Genomic DNA, 17,271 nt, shown 5'->3' on the forward strand with positions numbered 1-17,271 from the left:
TATGAGTTCTGAACTTATTCGGGTCTTTGTTACCTCTTGGATGATCCCAGTAGCCCTCACTAGTTTTCTTGCCTCCAAATTCCCCCTTCTCATCCATCCTAGACCCTGTCACTCAATGAACCTTCCTATAGCATCCTTCTGATCACCTCACTCTGCTTTTCAAACATTTTCATGGCTTCTTCTTGCCCACTGAAATGTTTGTGAAAGGGCTTCAGCTCCTGGCCACCTCTTCAGAGTTCTGCTTCTGCTCTTTTACATAGACAGCACCCTATATTCTGGATTTGTCCAGCATCACACAGCTAGTGAGTGTCTGAGGCCAGATCTGGATTCAGGTCTCCCTGACTCCAGGCCTTGCTCTCTGCTAGCTACCTATTGATAGTCTATTGCTATTTCAAGGCAAAACTAAGGGTTGCATCATCTTCTTTGATTACCTTAGCAATAAGCAATTGCTCACTTCGTGTGATTATTTGTCTGTGGTCTTTTCTCTTCTACCCAGGTTATCAGGTCCTTGAGGGTAGAGACCTGACTATTCTGCTGTGTGGGTCCTCTTAGCAGAGGGTCTTATACATCGTAACATTTCTCTAAATCCTATGTGATTTTAATTAAGAAACCCCTTGGTATTGCAGTACGGTTTTATCTCAGACCATTACATTTTTCCCATCTAAATTTTTCCTTGTAGTTTCAATTAGCTACCAGGCTCATCTTTATTTCCCATTATAGAACATAGCTTCCAGCTTTTGAACAATTGCCACATTTGAATATTGCATTAAATGATTTCTCTCCGTGGGAGAATGTGTGAGCACGAGCTTGTAAAATTCTTTGGCCGCCTTTTGGGTGCCAGGCACTGGGCAGGTGTGAGTTGGTGGAGGTGCTGTTTGTAGTAAAGACTGTCTAATAAATTTTGTGCCTGCCAGGCATTGGGGGCAGCGGAGGTTGCTTTCCAGCCAGGCCTTGAGGCTTCTGCACAGATTCTAGGTCCCCTAGCGAATGTAATTTAATGGGATGTGTGGAACTCACAGCTTCTTAACTTCTATTCATTCTGTAAATGAAACTCATCAGTATTTTGGGAGAAGATAACTTTCCCTGGGATCCCTTGAAAATCAATGCTTAGTCTCTCCCAGCATCACAGTGGGTGACATGGAATCTGCCTTCCTCATCTCTTTGTTTTAAGACACTCTGTCCTCATGCACACAATATAGACATCTGTCCGTGTAAATAAGGAGACTTTGAGTTTTTAGTGCACTATTAATGTACAAGGTGCTTCCCCCTCAGTGTGCTACCTACCACCTGTCAAGTGCAAATGTCTCCATTTTACTGAACAGGCAGCTAAAGCTGAGAAAGATTAAGTAATCTTTCTGAGGCTGCCACTGACTGCTGCCAGAGTCAGAATTTGAACCCAGACCCCCAGACCTCTGCTTCAAGTCAGTAACACTTTGTCCTACACCCCATTGCAACTCTGTATATGTGCACATGCATGTGGGTATAGATGACTTGTCCCAAGCAGAAACGTCCAAAGGCTGCCATTTCTGATATCCCTGATACAAGTCTTCAGTGAGTAGGACTGAATCTAACCAGTCTCTACAAAGGCTCATATACACACAGCACAGAGAGCACTGTCACTATTCTCTTGTCTGGGAACCTAGCACCCTTGTTTTGGTTACAGTCCCTGATTATGTTTATTGTGTGTGGCCCCAACCTTCCCATTGAACACATCTAGATTTCCTCTTTCAGAAGTTTGGAAACCCTTCTCTAGTTGGCCGAGCTGTTTGCCCCAGACCTCACCCATCATGCCCCTACAGCTGCACACAGTCAGTACAGGTCTTGGGAGGAAGGCCACAAGAGATTTCTTATTGGACTTCTAACCCAGAAGAATGTTTGATCCCCCAGAAGCTTATGCTCACTCAACACATGGCATGATATATCATGTTTTCTGTATTTCTAGCAAATCTTAATGCTTTGCCTTTGTCAGCAAGAAGAGAATAACAGACCGTCTTTTCCTGTGTGCACCAAGTCCACGTGTTAGGTGATCGCTAATTCTTTTGTATTTATGTCAGAGAGAATGACTGGTGGATCCGGACTTGGCCGTGACGTGGCAGGCGTGGCCACTGTGGTGGTTTCTTTCGCTTAGCTGCACTTCTTTGACCCAAGTGGGCTCTGTTGTAGGGAAGGCGCCTTGACAGGGATAGCCTTGCCAAAAAAGATTATCAAGAAAACACTGTCTGAAGGGCAGCTTTATTACTCCCCAAAGGGGATTTTTGCTTGCATTTTTCCTCTTTTGCCCTTGTTAGTTAACTAAAGACCTCCATTTCCAGCCTTCCGCTTTCCTGTACAGATACTGAGTATAGAGCAGCTTCCTTAGAGCCGACGTCCAGATATTGGTGTCATGCTGCATGGTGTTATCTGTTTCAGATTTGTGTATGCAATGGACGCTGATCTCAGTTCCCAGGACAGGAAGGACCTGGACAAGTTCATCAAATTTTTTGCCCTGAAGGTGGGTAATATGTTCTTTATTCATTTGTCCCTAGAACTGTCAGAAATAACTTCCATGCTTCTCCCACTCTTTTGAAATGTACCATGCATGACAGTGTGCAGTTCATCCATTTTAGGGGGTAACCGGTGTAAGTTCTGTGTCTTGTAAACCAAACTGTGAAGGCCTGGAGGTGGTGGAGGGGCTGGAGCTAGGAAGTAGCTTCCAGGATTCCACAGTTACTTGCTCCAGTGGGGGCCAGGGCCAGGGATGGGGGCAGACCACAAGGCCATTTGTCAGCAGAAATGTCAGGCTGTAAAGCCCCATTTCTTGGCACAGTGTGTTCCCATGGGGTGGGAGGGAACATAAGTGTTGAGTAGTAACCATGAACATCTTTAGGCATCTTCCCTTAAGCATCTACTCCCCCTGACATTCCTGGCCAATGGGGCTTTTTAAACTAAATGTTGAAAGCTGTGCAAAGTGTGTTTTCCTAACTCTTATATGAAGTTCCCTCACTATTGCTGTGCTCAACCAATCCAAACATAAAATCTGGTTCCGAAATAGTTTGGGAGCCTTTTGCCATCTGGTTACACCCGTGTGACTGGGTAGCACTTTCTGGTTTAAGCCTGTGTGAGTTAATGGCAGTGTGTATTCACATCCACAATTGGGCTTGTATTCTTGGGGAAACCATAGCCACCATATTCAGCTTTCCTTCTGCCGTGTGAGATCATCACTTAGTCCATATTGGAAAACTGCAGGCATTTCCACTGGCTGGCTTCAGGCCTCCAAGAGGGTGGACAGGTTGGCGTTCTCTCCCCTTCTGTCTTTGGGCCTTCTAAGCTCCATCAATCCCTCTAGTAACTGTAGAATAGTCTGGTTGCATTGATAGCCTATTCTACAAACACCTCAGTGTTTATCAGGAGCCAGATTGCTGTGTAAAGTCCTTTAAAATCATACACCTCTTAAGAACCCACCTTTGGGGTTTTTATTTGTCTCTGCAGACGGTCCAAGTGATAGTCCAGGCACGTTTGGGAGAAAAGATTTGTACTCGCTCGTCATCTTCCCCAACAGGATCTGACTGGGTAAAAAGCCTTTTTTGTGTGTGTGAGATTATATGTTCTCTCTTTCCACAAAAAGTAAATTGAAAGTATTGGGAACAGTACAGATGCTTTGTGGTTTAATAAGCCAGGATTTGGGGCCGCTGACCGAACAAAGCACAGCCTGCTCTTCACTCTTGTGTTCTAGTCCTCGGTTTGGTTCTTGGCTTCTTGCAGCCCAAGGCAAAGGAACTTCCGAAGAGGAGAGCCATGTGTTGGGCTTAAAGATGGTTCACACCCTGGCTTGTCCAGTTGCATATTTGGAGCTCCATCGTAAATACTCGTATGTGAAGAAGGGGGTGTTAGTGAGGGCTCCCACTCACTGCAGGTGGAAATGTCTTCTCTCTAACAATAGCAAGGCCTCCTTTGCGGTGAAGCTTCTTTGACACGCCTGTAATGCTCCTTCGGGCAAGCATCCCCAGGGGTTTTACAAGAAAAATGATCCTGTTCTTTTTGCAGTTCAACTTGGCCATCAAGGATATCCCAGAGGTCACACATGAGGCCAAGAAAGCCCTGGCGGGGCAGCTTCCCGCCGTGGGGAGGTCGATGTGCGTGGAAATCTCACTCAAGACTTCAGAGGTAACAAGGCAACTGAACTTGGGGTGCTTGGGTCTGAAAGAAACCAGGGCTTCTTGTCTTGTGTGCAGTGACTGAATCCGTGGGGTGTGGCCCAGTCTTCATCCTGAGGGACCCATAGTTGAGTAGGGCAGCAGATGGCCAAGCGCAGCACTTGGAAGGAGGAGGACCTGACTTTACATCAGACACTTGACTAGCAGGGTTACCTGTAAATGGCCTCTCCCTCACACATCAGACATGATCATGTGTCCACCCTTAAAGCACCATATGACACTATCATCTCCATTACTGTCCTCCCTCGTTGTTCCCATTGTCATTAATATCGTTGTGTCTCCCCTCCGGGGAAACGGGAAAAAGCTGTGTTCAGCCAGGAAGGACCTCAGGACAAAGCTCTCATCTTGGATCCTGAGAGAATGCCCAGTAACCAGGCACCTTTTCGCTCATTAAGAAAGCTCCCGCCTTTTAAAACGAGGGCACGAGAAGTTTGCACTTCATCTAGAGTTAGTGCTGGCCTTCCACACACTTGCCTGATCCAGGCTCACTCCTAAACCCGAGCATTCCTGTCCTTGTTTCTCAGTGGTATCCCTTAAAAGAAAAGCTTTACTTATGTTTAGATTGATGTGACTCTCCTACTCACTTAGTGGCAAACACAGCACTTGACATTAGTGGGATCGCAGGGCTGACACTGCAGGCTTTACCCACTTCTCTTTCATACCCATTGGGTCCAACTCTTATTTCTAGATCAGCCGTCCAGGGGTGGGGAGAGAAAGTGTGTGTGTGTGTGTCTGTGTGGGAGTCTCTGCAGTTAGTTGCATAGTTCTTCAGGTGACTGGAAAAGTGGTTGACATTTTTCACTCATCATTTACAGGGAGATTCCATGGAACTAGAAATTTGGTGTCTTGAAATGAATGAAAAGTAAGTCTTTCCTGATTCAGGCCTCTTGGGGGTTATGTGAGGGAGCACGCTGTACTGAACAGAGATCCAAGGCTGTAGCCCAGCGGATGCCAGGCTAGATGGAGACAGGATTTGCCAAGGGAGGACCCTGTTAGGGAGACTTCCTTTCCACAGAAAAGGAAGCAAAACAGAAGGCAGTGGGGTGGGGGTGGGCATATTTTGTTTTCCCCAGAGAACAGGTAATATTCCAATGAAATCCTTGTGGGCTCTTATTCTGAACACTTTTGTTTGTTCTTTATGTGACAGTGACAAACCTCTAAGATTTCCATATGACTCTGCCCTTAAAGGGTGTGTGAGGTCCTAGGATTTTTCTCTTTTTTTTTTGTCCTTTAGAAGTTGGCCAGCCAAGTTCCTACCTAAAACTTTAAAGAAAAAAAGTACAGAGAAATTAAAGAAATATTAAGTATAAACCAATTTCATCAATATATATGATTTATATATGGGTTTATTTTATAATGGAAAACCGTCATCACATCGAGGTGCCCGCAAGCAAGCTGGTCTCCTGCAGATTGCCTGTTCATTCCAGGCAGCTCTGACATCCCTCTCAGTGCAACAGAAGTAGTGATGAGGTTTACATCTCTATTCTGTACAGTTAAACTTAGGAATCGCTGCTTCAGAATTAGTGGGTGAGTTCGAGGAAGCACCTTCAGATCAGCTTGGATGGCAGGGTAGAATGAGATGGCGCTGAGAGGAGGCAGAGGTGGGTCAGGTGAACTCAGGAACAGGTTCTGTTTTCCATTTCTTAGGAACATTCCCAAGTCCATCTCGCCACCCCCACCCCCACTCTCAGCTGTTTAACAAATCTCCTTCCAGTGCCAACTTTCTCCTGGTTATAATGGGAACATACTAACACCTTCTCAATGTTCCTGTCCAGGTGCGACAAAGAAATTAAAGTTTCCTACACTGTGTACAATAGGCTGTCATTACTGCTGAAGTCTCTGCTCGCCATCACTAGAGTGACACCAGCCTACCAACTCTCCAGGAAACAGGGTCGTGAATATGTCATACTCTACAGGTAAAGGGGGTCCAGTAGTTCGTGAGGTCTTTCCACACTTGTTGTAGTGGTAATGTGGTCACCTGACTGTCCTTGCCCATGAGCCTCTGGTTCAGCTGGACTTATCACAGACCAGCTTGTGTCTTCTGGCTCATGCAGCAGTAATAGGAGGTCATGGTGCTCCTGCCCCTTCCTCCCCCAGGCCCACTTTGGTTCTGGAACCATAATCAGACCCCTCTGTGCTAGTGTTTCTGGGTAGCCTGCTCCTCTGTGGTCCCACTTGACACCGTGTAACTTTCTGCCTCAAAGGGCCCCCCTCTGGCCCCCATGCTCCTGGGCATATTCATTTTCCTCATTATAGTGGAAGATCCTTGGGCATATGAACTACTTTCTTAATGGTATCCTACTTATCTCTATGTTGGGCACACAGTAAGTGCTTTTTCATTCACTCACATTTCTTTCCTGTTTCATACTTTACAAAGCTCTTTACTCATACCCTTCCCACATGGGAGGGAGATGTATAGCAAGTAATATTGTTCCTAATTTAAAGATGAGGAAAGTTACATTCAGGAAGGGGCCCTTGGCCACTCTGCTAGGGAGTGTCAGAGGCCAGACTCAAGCCCTGATGTGACTCAAAATTCAGAGCATTTGCTACTGTACAGCATCACCATTATAGGCTGGAGCCATGTGGATGACCTTTTAGGTTCATACTAACAAATGAATACCTCTGTGAACTATAAAAGGTCATCTTGGCCACCCTCTTGCCTCCATTTTTTAAAAGAACGAGTTTTCATTGACGTCTTTTGTTTTTGTGTCACCTGCATTTCCCATTGTTTCCCTCCTCTCACTGCACACCGCCCCCCCCCCCCCCCCCCCCCCCAGAGAGCCAGAGAATTTTTAAAAAGAAAAAAATAAGTTCAGCAAAACTAAGCAACATATTGAGAAGCTGCCATTATATGTGATGTTCTGTCCTCACAGTCCCCCTCTGCCAAGAGGTATATAGGGAGTGAGCAGCCTTCTCTGGAGGCAGGCTTGGCCGTGATCATTTTAGTGCATTTTGTTTCTGTCATGATGGTGGTGTTCTTTAGATTTCCATTATAATAGTCATTGTGTGTGTTGTTTTCTTGATTCTGCTCACTTCTCTTTGCATCAGTTCAGTCTTCCAGGTTTCTCCGTATTCCTCATTTCTTATAGCACAGAAATATTCCATTATACTCATAGACCACAGTTTGGTCAGCCACTCCCCAGTCAGCATCCAGTGATTTGCAGCAAACATTTCCTGCCTCCATTTTTATCCTAAATAAATGATAGTTTTCTCGGAACCACCAGAGATTCCCCATTGGAGACAACTTGAAAACAGCTGATTTAGACCAGAGGTGTCAAACATGAGCAGTTTTCTCTCCCTCTTCAGAAGAGTTTGCTAACTTCACAGAACCTCAGAGGGCATCTATTCGTATAGCCAGTGCTGGTAACAGTAATATTTTCTACAGCATCCCAGGCTGGTGGGCTTCCTGTAGCCTTTGGCAAGAGCCCTCGCATGAGATAAGCTTCTACACCCCAAGGACAGCCTTCATCCTTAGCCAGTGCTGGTAGCATTCTTTCTGGGGCCAAGCACAGCAATGTTAATACTTATTCCACAAGCCCTTCAAATACCTTAAGACTGCTTATATCCCTCTCCTTTCCCTACCAGGTCTTTTTTTTTCCTGGTTAAACATCCCTAGCTCTTTCAGCTAATCCTTATGTGGCCTGATTTTTAGGCCCTTTAGCAGTCCTGGGTATTTCTGACTTATTCTCACATTTTATTTAACCTGGGGTGGCTCATCTATAATTCTTTGAGCTGTTCCTTTCCCTTTTTTTCTTTAAATCTTTTGGAGAGTCTGAGCCCTATGAATTTTTTGTTTTTCTCCCCACCCCCCAAAATTTTTTTTTCCAATTACATGTAAAAATTTTTTAACATTTGCTTTTTTAAATTTAGAGTTCTAAATTCTCTCCCTCCTTCCCTTCCCTCCTCCCTGAGAAGGTGGGCAATTTGATATAGGTTATACATGTGCAGTCATGCAAAACATATTTCCATATTAGTGATGTTATAAAAGAAAACACCACAGGGAAAATAAAGTTTCAAAAGTTTGCTCCAATCTACATTCAGACTCCATCAGCTCTCTTGCTGGAGGTGGACAACATTTTTCATCATAAGTCCTTTGTAATTGTCTTAGATCATTGTATTGCTGAGAATAGCTAAGTCATTGACAGTTAATTCTCATACAGTATTGCTGTTACTGTATGTAATGTTCTTTTGGTTCTGCTCACTTCACTTTGTATCAGTTCATGTTAGTCCAGGTTTTTCTGAGAGCATCCTGCTCGTCATTTCTTACAGCACAATAGTATTCCATCACAGTCCTATACCATCGCTTGTTCAGTCATTCCCCAGTTGATGGACATCCCCTCGAATTTCAGATATTTTTTGTGGTGGCAAATAATTGGAAATTGGGGGGATCCTGATGAATTCTTTAAAAATAGTGCCTGGGCAGTCTGTAAGAGTATCTGCCAGTTGCCTGCAGACACACGCCATTTATTCTGATGGACCAGAACACCTCCAGGTTTTCCTCCAATGTTATCTGCTTGCTAATTTGGATCCTTCTAAAATTTTTAATCAGAACTATGCTCAAATTTATCTCTGCACTCTTAATGGAAAAAAGGCTTTGCTGAGTTAATGCAGATAGGAACACGATTGTAGGGAGAGATGCTTAATGGATAGAAGAGAATAGATTCTTCATTGCAGTGAGGGAGGTAGACCCACAACCTGGTGCCTCTTGATGAATATTTGTCTTGTTGCTTTGTGTCCTTGAAAGTAATTAAAAATGATTTCTTTTGAAATGTCCTGTGACTCGGAATTTTCACTAATGTCGGCTTCCCAAGATTAACAGAATCAAAGAGGTTCTTACTAGATTTTTTTAAAGCTAATTCTTCCAGACAGAAATTTCATTGGATTGGAAAATCTAGTTTCCCAGTTACAAGCTTGTCTTGTTTTTAAGGGGAGCAGAGTGTGAATGGTGTCTCTCAGCAACTCCAGCTCGGATCTTGGAGGAGAATCTTAACTGTCTGGGAGGCCTAGGTGTTTTGGGTTCTGTGGGCAGTACGTGACTGAGAGTTTATGCTGGAGAAAGGAAAGAACCCATGAATTCTTAATCTTTCTTCAGGGTTGCAATTATTTCATGACTAAGAATTGGGTGAGTTCGCATCATACACTGTGCTAAGTGCTGGGGATACAAGGAAAGGTGATACAGTCCCTGCCTTCAAGGCTCCAGAACGATGTGTGTGCAAGACAGATACTGGGTGGATGGATGTCAGCCCGAGGAGGTACGAGGCTTAGCAGTATTGTCTTGAAGACCTGCTTCTCCTTGGATTGCTAAGACTAGGAGTTTAGCTGCGGCCCTCACGACACCCTCCACTGAGTCTGAGCAAACCAACTCTGAACCTGTTGTTCTACTTACCGCAGGCCAAAAATAAATCCAGATTCATGCAGCATTCCTTTGTCTCTTTCCCACAGGATATACTTTGGAGAAGTCCAATTGAATGGCTTAGGAGAAGGTACTGTTCAGTCTGCACAGTGTACATGTTGGGCCCCTTTCACTCCGGGGGGTGCTTCTGCTTACGAATGTGCCAGCCACGGGTCCCAGCTCAGTTAGGTTGACTTCTGAATGTTCTCCTTTCTAGCAGGGCAATTTCTGGGGCCCATCACGTCTGTAACACAGAATGCTATGCGGACATGGTCACAGGATATTTCTTAGACTCCTCAACTTGTACCTGTCCTTCCTCCTTAAAGCCAGTGTCCTTGCAACATGAAAATTCCTTGTTCTTGACTATTTGTCGCCTATGAAAGAAAGCAGGGGCCTAGGGCTACGTTGATCTTGTGTGTGTGTGTGTGTGTGTGTGTGTGTGTGTGTTCGTTCGTCTCTATGAATAAACGTTACAAAGAGATGGGAAAGAAGCCTTGATTGAGGGAAAGGCCAGGACTTGAGGGGCCTGAATGGAGTCAGAAAGGCTAACCTTGCTTCTCTTCTAGGTTTCCAGACAGTCCGAGTTGGCACAGTAGGCACCCCTGTGGGCACTATCACTCTGTCCTGTGCCTACAGAATTAACCTCGCCTTCATGTCTACCAGGTGAGCAGGAGCCAGGAGCATCATCCCTTTTCTTGAGCCTTGAGAAGCAAGCCTCCATACCAGCTCTGCTCTTCCTCTGTAATACATCCCCAGAGTAAGCTTAAGATCTATGAAGGAGACAGAGTAAAAATGCCCTGAGTGGAGTAGCTCAGTGACCCAGAGCCTGTTGGTCCAGGAGCTCCGATTTGGTGGAGGATTTGTAAAAGTTGCCGGGTCTAGGACCCTTGTGGACCCTACTAGCAGATGCCAGGGGGAGGGCCAGGAAGGTACACTAACAAAAACCAATCTGCTTGTTGCCTTGCAGGCAGTTTGAGAGGACCCCACCTATCATGGGGATTGTCATTGATCATTTTGTGGACCGTCCCTACCCCAGCTCCTCGCCCATGCACCCCTGCAACTACAGGTGAGGAAATAGGAAGGCACTAAAGGCCCAGCTTGGAAGGCCAGACAAGCCCCTGAAGGTGAGCAGCACAACTGTTAGGCCCCACCCCAGGTAGGACTGGCTCTCTGGACACTTGGGTACCAGTGTGGCTTTGGATTATCCTGGTAGCCAAGTGCTCTGTGGCTCATGCTAAGCAGCTTCCTTAGTCAGAGAGTGGTATTCAGAGGCTTAGCTGGCACTAGCTAGTTCTGCCAGGGGCAGTGAGGTCCCACAAAGTGGAAGGGGTTTTTAGGAATTGGAAGGTGTGTCACCCAGAGCGCCACTGCTTGTGCCTCTGAGTATTTGAGGTTGCTTCTTTGGATTTCTCTTAGTGACAGCTCACGCAGACAAGGACACCCTGCCCATGGTCCTTTTGTGGCACTGATGAGGGATGGGGAGAGACCCTTTGAGAGCAGTGGGATAAGGAAGTCAGCTAGAAGAAAGCCAAGGACAAATGTCTGGGCTGCTGCTGTCCTCTTCCCCTGTTTGTGATGATCGGCATTATTTCGCTCGCCTCTTTTGATAGCCTTAGAAACACTCTGACAATGAGGCATTTCTACACATTTGTCTTTCTCTTTTTGACCCTGATTCTTTACCTGCTTGTTTTTGTTCTTCCTGAGGCTGTCCACTGCTGCCTTGAAACATTCTCTTTTCTCTCCCTGTAGGACGGCTGGTGAGGATGCCGGGGTGGCATACCCGTCTGTGGAGGACTCTCAGGAAGTCTGCACCACCTCTTTCTCAACCTCCCCTCCATCCCAGGTAGGAGGAAAGGGGAGGTTTGAGGATCCCTTGAGAGTTGACCAAGCGGCTGCCCTGTGGCTGGGGTGCAGGAGTGGGGAGCTGAGCCATGTGATGGGGCTTCAGGGTGAAGCGTGAATATTCCCTGCAGATTCCGTGGGCCTCAGATGTCAGGGAAGGTCAGGGTCACCCCAAGGAGGGCCAGTCTCCTGAGTTGGGCCGTGGTTTCCTAGAAGACCCCAGTTGACTGGAGACAAATCCCTAGAAACAGGAGCAGACCCAGGGCTTGGGCTGCCTGTCAGCATCCTATGTGGAGCTTCTTTTCTACCTGAGATCATTTAGCGTCAGGTGCCAAGCCAATGAAGGCAGGCTCCCTAGGGCGGTGTTTTCAGCATTTTCAGCAGTCTTGCTCAGGAGAGCATTTTGCCTGTTTCTGCCCAGGGGCTTGGGTAATGAGCTGCAACATTCACTGCTGTGCCATTGAGGAATGGCTGTTCGTGGCCTCCCAACACAACCTTACCTAAATCTTGTTCCTCATTCCGCACCCCCTAATTCCAGGGTGTCCCTGTTTTACACTTGAGGTGACCCAGCACTACTGGAGGCTTCTCATCAGGCCAGCCCAAACATGGACACGGGTAGGGGGTGATAGACATTATGGAGCATCCTGTCTCTCTTAATCTGTTTAAGGCAGAGAGGCTGAAATTGGAGGGCTTGGGGCAGGGGGGTTCTCCAAAGTTTAAAACAGTTGGCATTTTAGGTAGTACTTGACGGGGTGTGGCCTAGCTCCGAAAAACCAGTTTGGTGCTCGTTCCATTCCACACAGAAAGACGAGGGCATCTAAGCCTTCCATAAATTGGATTCGAAGAAATGAAATTGTGCGGGCCTGTCGCAAGAGGTTTGGCTCTGGTTGTAGAGCTGACAGGCGAAAGAGGGGGAGGCAGTGCCCTCCCTGACCGGAGAGTCGAGTTTCTGTGTACTCCCTTCCCAATAACTGTGGGCCCGTGAGCCCCACCCCCGATGCCGCGGCCCCGCCTCTGCTTCTTGCTGCGCAGAACGAGGCATTAGCTTCTCAGCCAGGGGCGGTGATTGGCCCGTTGAATTGAGGCGCTTTGTTTTAAAGCCAGACCAGGAAGAATCCTCATCCCTTGTTGTTGTTGTTGTTGGAATTCTTCAGTCCGTTGATGTTTATTTATTTCCTAAGTGCCTGCTATGTGCCAGACACCATGGGGTTACAGAAAAAGGAAAAAAGACAGGCCTTGCCCTCAAGAAGCTTACAGTCTAACAGTCTAACAAACAGATATATACAGAGCAAGCTATATACAGGATAAATAGGAAATAATTAACAGAGGGGAGGCACTGGAGTTAAAAGGGGTGGGGGAAGGCTTCCTGTAGAATGTGGGGTTTTATTTGGGATTTAACAGAAGCCAGGAAGGTCAGTAGTCTGAGCAGGAGAAGGAGAGCATTTCAGGCACGGGATGGCCAGAAAAAATGCCCAGGAAACCAAAGCTTCTGTTGGAGAGTAAAGTGTGAGAAGACTGGACTGGTAGGAAGAGGCTTCGATTGCCAGAGAGAGCATTGTTATTTGATCTTAGAGGTGATAAGGAGCCACTGGAGTTTATTTAATAGGGGAGTGGCATGTTCTTTGGGAAAGTCACTTTGGTGGCTGAATGGAGGAGGGATTGGACCGGGGAGAAACTTGAGGCCAGCAGACCCCCCAGCAGTAGTAGTCCAGGCCTGAGGGGACGAGGACCTGCACCGGGGCAGGGACAGTGTCAGAGGAGAGATGCTGTAGAGGTGAGATCCACAGGTCTTGGGAGGAGTCCAGGGGACTCCTGGGTTGTACCTTAGGGGACTGGGAGCATGGTGTTGTCCTCCACAGTTATAGGGAAGGTAGTTAGGGGGAGAGAAGAAGAGTTCTGCTTTGGACATGTTGAGTTTCAGGTGTTGATTGGACATCCGGTTGGAGATGTGAGGCTGGTGATCAGTGGAGCAGGAGGTAATAATGGTAGATTTGGGAGCTGGTGACATCACTGTGAGGTGGTTTAGGGGAGGAAGAGAAGAGGGCCCTGGGGAACCCCTAAGGTTTGAGTGCTCGGTCTGGATGGGGAGCCAGCTTGAGAAAGAGTGGTCTGCTAGGCAGGAGAACCTGGGGAAAAGGAAAAAGGGGGGTGGTGTCCCCAAAACCTCCAGAGGAGAGAGGGCAAAAAGGAGGACTAAGAGAAGGCCTTCTGGAAGGCTTTGAAATTTCCCTAGCTTGTGGCCACCCAAGACACAGCTAGGATGAATAGCAGTGGAGGATGTGGCGTGGGGACTGCCCCGGTTGGAAATCCCAGACCTGACTGTGGTACTCAGAGGCAGCTCCCCCACGGCCCCTTCTAGCCAGTCTCTTTTTGATGAAAGGAAGGAGAATATCTCTTTCTCGTTCCTAGGCTTTGATAAGTGCTCTGCTCTTAGAAACGTGTCCACTTTGGGGGTAGTCTCAGGAATCCCAACTGCTGGATGATCAGATGGGCCGTATCCTTGTCTACTCCCACCCACCTCGGGTTCTTACTGTTCTTTCTAGGGCTTAGCTCCTTCACCTCTTTTCCACTTTGTTCTCAAGTCCTTTTCTGTTTTCTTCCTCTCTTGTTTCTTCTGTGTCTGTGTCTAGTGTGTGTTCACTGTTAGTAAGGCACATTTTCAGACCCCTACTCCAGTGGTGACGGATACCCTGAGGGTCCCCATGGCAGGACTGGCCTTTTCCCACCAAGTGAGTCCAAATGGGAAGAGAGGGAATGATTATATGGTACCTTAAAAAATAAGGTACATATTATTCTCTACCATTTTGCAGTCCCAAATGTCCTTTGGGATTTATTGGATTGTTATTCTGGAATGGGTGGTTTGGTTTTAAAGGGGTGTAACCAGGGCCGTGTCAACCCAAAATAGGACCTTGCATTTGCCCCTCCTCCTTCCATTGATGTGACAAGTATAGGGAGTTATTTATATCTTGTTTCCAAATAAACAATTCAGGGCTGTTAATCTCTCCTTTTTAAAATATCAATAAAAGCCCTTCCATATTCAGGGTGAAAGAGGGTTAGATCTGAAAAGACAGGCTTCTGTCCCAGAGACATACCGAGGACAGAAGGAAAAAGGGAAGGACTTTGGAGACACTGACTGATATTAGTGGCTTCAAGAGAGCCCTTCAGCCTGGTCCCCCTGGATATGACCCCTTCAGAGTAGACCAGTCCACCCACAAATCCAGGCTTGCCCCCCACCCCACCAAGCTTATGTCCATCAGGCCCCTCTTCCAACCCCTCTCCCATCCCCCCCAGAGGGTGGGCTGGGATTCTGAACTTCTCTGCTTTCTTTGTGGTTCCTTATTACTGCTCACGTTGCTGGACTTGCCCTGTTTTCTCCTCCTCCCCCTCCCCACTCCTTCCCTTTGCCCTGTCTGTTTTTCTCTCGCTTAGCTCGCCAGCTCCCGCCTTTCCTATCAGCCCGCTGCTCTGGGAGTTGGATCAGCTGAGCTGGCCCATCCAGTGGTCTTTGCTGCTGGCTCGAGTGCTGCCCACCCTCATCAGGTATCCCCGAAGTCAGGAAGAAAGGACCTTCTTACCCTGTTGCTGGGGAAAGGGGGGGCAGCCTTTAGCCACACAAGGACATCATGAGTCTCCAAATAGATTTCAATCCCTAACGGAGACCTAAGGGCCATTCTGCCAAAGAACCTTGAGCTGGTAAGATGAGTCCAAGAAGGGAAGAGGTTTCTCCTGGCTATGCTGCTATTTCCTTCACCCTGTGGGAGTCACTAGCCTGTTTATCTCCAGCTGAGCCCAGTCTGGAAGCAGGACTGGAGGTTCCTGCCCACAGGATGGCAGCATTGCTAGGGGAAAGGCTTAACCAGATGCCCAGTAGAGTATGATATAAGGCTTCCCCCCCACCCATGCTGTTATCGCTAATTGGGTCTTTATTTGTTCCTCCCTGGAGTTAATGGTTCCAGGGAAGGAAGGTGGGGTGCCCCTGGCTCCCAGCCAGCCTGCCCATGGCACCCAGGCCGACCATGAGAAGATGGCAACCTTTACCCCTTCTGATGGTGCCCACTACATAGTCACTCCTTCCAGCAGGTATGTTTACTAACGGTGTGGTCCCAAACCTCTTCAGGAAGGCCCTCAGCAACCCCAGCCTAGAGTTTTCCCTTCTTGGGGTTACGAATTGCCCAGATGAACAGGAACTCTATCCTTTGCTTAATACTCCATAAGTGGCTCCTGACCAGGCCCCCTGAGACCAGTGTGGGAGACCTGGGGGAGGCAGCCATCCTCTAGCTATGGGTTCAGCTATGAAGAAGTAAATGGTTGAATTTCTTATTTTGTTCCAAGAAACAGGAGACTTTCCTGGCCCTTGTCTCCTAACAGATCAAGAGTGGATTTGCAGCAAGCTAACCCTTCTCCCTTGTCAAACCCTTACAATGAATAAGGCTTTCCCCAGTACTTTTCTCTTGCCCCGTGTTCCTTTTCTTAGTGTCTGTCTGCCTTGGTTTCTTGAAAAGACTAGCTTACCTGAATGCAGGGACAGGACGGGAGCCTGGGGCAGAGGCTGCTGGAATTATCCATAAGCCTGGCTCTTGAGACCCAGATCCAGGACCTGGGTCTTTTCATGAGGACAGCAATGGGATAGCAATAGAGAAGAAAACCAACCTAAGAATTGGCTTGGTTCTCTAAAAGAAGCACTGGGCATTGTCCAGAACACAGTGAGACCAAGACAGTTACCAGCCTATGTCCCGTCTCTGGCATGCTTGCCATGGGGTACTTGCCCTGCATGTAATGGCAGCTTAACAAAGAGGCAGATATTGAAGGGGCACAGGAGTCTGTACTGCAGTTCATAAAGGCACAGCTAACTTTATCTTTTTTCCCCAGTGAAGACACTGAAACTGTTTCCAACAGCAGTGAAGGCCGAGGCTCCCCCCATGACGTTCTGGAGGCCATCTTGGTTCGGAAGGTGGGAGCGCTTGTCAACAATTCACTGGATCAGGTGATTCCTCCAGCACCACTCTTTGGGGGAGCTTGCTGGCTTTCCAGCCTTCTCCCCAAAGCAGGAAGAGGTTGGCTCATGTTCTGGAGGCACTCACTTCCCTAGTCACCTTAGAGTGCCATTCATTCTTCCCCATGTGGGAATCAAGGTTTCCCAAGTTCACTCCCTTTGGTTCCGTGTGGAACACACTCCCAGGCATAGTGTAGAGCAGACCTGAGGCACCTGCCCCATGCAGGACACTGTGCTCAGCACTCGGGGACATAACGGAGTCTAGCTGGGATCCCTGCTGTCTGAATTTAAGAAGGGGGAGGAGTGAAGGGCAGCCACAGTCAGCTCGTTCTCTGCTCCAGGCATGCAGGACCCTACATGGTGAACTCTTGGGCAGCAGGGACTGTCTTCTCTGCCCTGCATCTTTTCCAGTCCCAAGCTCAGTCCATTGGCTTTGAAGATTGGATGGATGGATGGATGAGTGAATGATCACTGGCCCACTGGGCTCCTGCCTTTACTTCCCTTTGCTGAAGGGCCTGTCTGTGTCAGATGAGAGCTGGCACTGATCCTTTTTTCTTGTACCTTTCCAGGTAACAATGACCAATTTGGACATCCCCTTTGCCATGTTTGCTCCCAAGAACTTTGAGCTTGAGGATAATGATCCCATGGTGAGTTTCCCACTGAGAAAGCTTCTGGTAGGACAAAATAGGCCCCAGCAGTGCCTCTCCCTCTCCTGTGGGCTTCACTGCCCACCCAGGAAGTGTACTCCTGGATTGTGGTTGCCAGCACTGTTGACTAGGCATTATGAGGTTCCAAGGTTGCTAAGGCAGCCTTTAGCCAGGGGACTAAAACAAGGTCTTTGTGGTTCCTCG

At 47.5% G+C, this 17,271-nt stretch overlaps 1 protein-coding gene across 3 annotated transcripts in view; it reads left to right on the top strand.

Moving 5' to 3' along the window:
• The window catches only part of ATG13 (autophagy related 13), a 35,836-nt gene that overhangs the window by 12,830 nt on the left and 5,735 nt on the right, over window positions 1-17,271 (top strand). For 2 of the 3 annotated variants that reach the window (XM_036763159.1, XM_036763157.1), the window contains exons 2-15: window positions 2,410-2,491; window positions 3,469-3,549; window positions 4,024-4,143; window positions 5,009-5,055; window positions 5,969-6,109; window positions 9,636-9,676; window positions 10,152-10,248; window positions 10,553-10,651; window positions 11,335-11,428; window positions 14,058-14,156; window positions 14,857-14,967; window positions 15,371-15,507; window positions 16,297-16,411; window positions 16,990-17,067. In XM_036763159.1, the coding sequence (XP_036619054.1) occupies window positions 2,423-2,491; window positions 3,469-3,549; window positions 4,024-4,143; window positions 5,009-5,055; window positions 5,969-6,109; window positions 9,636-9,676; window positions 10,152-10,248; window positions 10,553-10,651; window positions 11,335-11,428; window positions 14,058-14,156; window positions 14,857-14,967; window positions 15,371-15,507; window positions 16,297-16,411; window positions 16,990-17,067 (1,329 nt within the window). In that variant the 5' untranslated portion in view covers window positions 2,410-2,422. The remainder of the gene's footprint in view (window positions 1-2,409; window positions 2,492-3,468; window positions 3,550-4,023; window positions 4,144-5,008; window positions 5,056-5,968; window positions 6,110-9,635; window positions 9,677-10,151; window positions 10,249-10,552; window positions 10,652-11,334; window positions 11,429-14,057; window positions 14,157-14,856; window positions 14,968-15,370; window positions 15,508-16,296; window positions 16,412-16,989; window positions 17,068-17,271) is intronic. The other variant, XM_036763158.1, reaches the window with a different exon arrangement.

This window comes from Trichosurus vulpecula, chromosome 6, assembly GCF_011100635.1.
Source record: "Trichosurus vulpecula isolate mTriVul1 chromosome 6, mTriVul1.pri, whole genome shotgun sequence".
In the NCBI taxonomy this organism is placed as follows: domain Eukaryota; kingdom Metazoa; phylum Chordata; class Mammalia; order Diprotodontia; family Phalangeridae; genus Trichosurus; species Trichosurus vulpecula.